Raw genomic sequence first — 2,879 nt, 5'->3', positions numbered from 1 at the left:
ATTCCTCATATATAAAACACACATAGATCTTGACCCAGAGAATCTATCAGACCCATTCCATTATGAATATTTTATATACCTTTTGCAGTGTAAGCATATCAAAATACATTTCTCTAAAAGTAATTATAAACTCTCTGGGGTACCCCCTAACCCCTAGCACAACAGTCTATAAAAATCACAAATGTGGTTCATTTGCTTTTTGGACTTCCTTAAGAATTCACTATTAATAGAGAGGAAACCTTCATAAACCCACAAGGATATTAAAGAGCATTTTACTTCACTTCTCTCGCCTCTGGCAAATAAAAAAATTGAATCACACAATAAGAACCGATTGAATATAAGCAAAAGTGTAACAAACCCAATATCCCAGGGCTTTGATGACATCAAGTTTACACATTGGACAAGTTCGGTGATCCAAAAGCCATGGGTCAATGCACGTTCTATGAAAAATATGCCTAAAGAAATTAAGCTTGTGTTATTTTTATATCTAAGAAAGGAACACAAAATATTTTGTCAACTCATATTCTCATCACAAGTTAACTGACATAAAATCAATATTCTATTTCAATTTTCCCATCAGTTATCAATCAATGATCTATTTCTGTTTTCCATGTCAAACAGAATCTGGTACTCAAAAAGAGCTTTTCCCTCTACCCTACAAAAATAGTGTAGTTTATGTTCAGAAATGACCTTCACTTTAGCTTCAGGCTAGGTTGCCTTTCTAAGGAGCTCTGGTAGCGTAGTGGTTATGAATCGGGCTGCTAACCTCAAGGTTGGCAGTTTGAAACTACCAACTGTTCTGTAAGAAAAAGATCAATCTTTCTGCTCCCGTAAAGATTTGCAGCCTCGGAAACCCTGTGCAGGGTCACAATGAGTCGGAACCGACTACACAGTACTTAACACTAACAACAGGTTGCCTTTCTAAGTTAATGGACAATCTTTTGGAAATTAATGTGATAGAAATAGCAAATAATATGTATCCTGGTGTGGTACTGTAGGAAAAGCACTGGGCTGCTAACTGAAATGTCAGTGGTTCAAACCCACCAGCGCTCCTTGGAAACCCTATATACGGTCACTGTGAGTCGGAACCAACTCGATGGCACTTAACAATAATCGTTATATAGGTCCAAAAATGACTCAAATAGAAAAATAACAAAATATTAACAAGTCATCTTAAATACTATTTATTTACTCAGACATTTTTGTATGTTGAAACTTTTCTATGTTAACTAAGCACTTAGCATTTTTGGAATCAGAAAAAAAGGTATTTACTGTTTTCTTTACTGACTCCAATGTTATGAATATATGTTTTCTATGCATGATGAAGGTATGGAATACAGGCAGTATGGACTATAAGATGGGGTTCAAATGCTAGCTCTGTTACCTGACAGTTGTATAATATAATCATTGTTTGCTATTATTATTACTCTCCAGCTTGTCATTTGACCTTTCCATCTTCAAACTGAAACTCAACCAAAGGAAAAAAATATTTACAGAAACATCTTTGTTTTATTTGGGGGGTGGGGGAGGGTGGAGAGAGAAAGTTAGAAAAAGAAAAAGAACCAGAAAAGAAGTTGAATGACTCACATGCACAGGTCTGCTTATGAAGGTCAAGAACAAAACCTTGTTTAACCATGAGGCTCTATAAGCTAGTGCTACAAAAGGGTGTGGCATTGTAGACCTACCTCAAGGTCGATTTGAACCTGAAAGGTGGAGACTCACACCCACCAGCCCCTTCTCAGAAACCCAATACAGGGTTGCTATGAGTAGGAAGTGACTTGCTGGCACTTCACAACAAAAGGAGATTAGTCTCAAGAATGGTCTAAGCACCATTCTTAAGTCAGGAAGACTTGTCCTAAACCAGTCTTGAGTAAACATTCTTTTCTGTTTTAATAAATTTCCACAAGATCTGATCTTATAGGAAATTCTAAAAAATATGATCCATTGACCCCAATTCATTAAGTACCCACACCCCTCTCCATAGAAATGTCTGTGGATTTAAGCAAGCTACTTGTATTCAGGACACTTCTTTATTTTAAATTATTCCTTCATATTCTTCCCAGAGAGAACAAGAATTTAAATCTAATACAAAGTACTTAGGTATGCACAAAAGTGCTCTGCAAACAGTAAAACATAATTATATGTTATCTCGTAACTTGATTCTAACAGGTGTAAAGTATAATTAAAACTGACCAAAGACTTAATGCACATTATAATTTTTGTACACAAAATAAGCCCTTCTTGCTAGCAAAAGCAAATCTTCTAAAAAGTTAGCAATTAATAAAGTATCCAACTATTAAAAAGAAACCACAACTTCCTGTTTCTAAATGAAGACCTTTAGTATAATCAGGGGGAACTCGGTGCCATCATACAATCATCCCAGCACTACAAACCCACCTGTCACTTCACAGTAGAAATATGAGGCTTTCTGCTCCCTCAAAGATTTCAAACTTTGAAAACCCTATACAGGGTCACTATAATTCAGAACTGACTTGACAGTACTAACAGCAACAAAAAACTAAAATCTAGTATATGACCAAGGTGTATAATGCGCCAAGCAATTTTAAAGCAATACAATACAAAAGACTTGAAGACAATTAAAAAAAAAAAATCCAAGCTTCTTTTCTAAAGGTGGGATAATAAAATGGTTAAGATTTTTATAGACATTGAATTCTTATCAAGAACCTGAAACGTGACAAGTAACTTTTCAATGTCATCACTAGCTCTCAGGGAATGAACAGAACATACTTACTTGCATGGCAGAATTCTGACAACATCCTTTGCTTTAAAATTCTCAATACACACTGCACAATTTTCAGCATCAACATCAATTCCCTATAAAAAGAAAAAGAAGAAAGAGTTTACTATATCCTTGGTAA

The 2,879-nt window shown here is 35.3% G+C and overlaps 1 protein-coding gene across 1 annotated transcript in view; it reads right to left on the bottom strand.

Annotated features, from left to right (window-relative positions):
* Nucleotides 1-2,879, bottom strand: part of RNF149 (ring finger protein 149) — a 26,549-nt gene that overhangs the window by 6,418 nt on the left and 17,252 nt on the right. The window contains exons 4-5 of the mRNA XM_006870769.1: nucleotides 2,753-2,835; nucleotides 359-455 (exon numbers count right to left, since the gene is read on the bottom strand). Coding sequence (XP_006870831.1) covers nucleotides 359-455; nucleotides 2,753-2,835 — 180 coding nt within the window. The remainder of the gene's footprint in view (nucleotides 1-358; nucleotides 456-2,752; nucleotides 2,836-2,879) is intronic.

This window comes from Chrysochloris asiatica, unplaced genomic scaffold (assembly GCF_000296735.1).
Source record: "Chrysochloris asiatica unplaced genomic scaffold, ChrAsi1.0 scaffold00150, whole genome shotgun sequence".
Classification (NCBI taxonomy): Eukaryota; Metazoa; Chordata; class Mammalia; order Afrosoricida; family Chrysochloridae; genus Chrysochloris; species Chrysochloris asiatica.
This window is presented reverse-complemented; position numbering and strand designations above follow the sequence as displayed.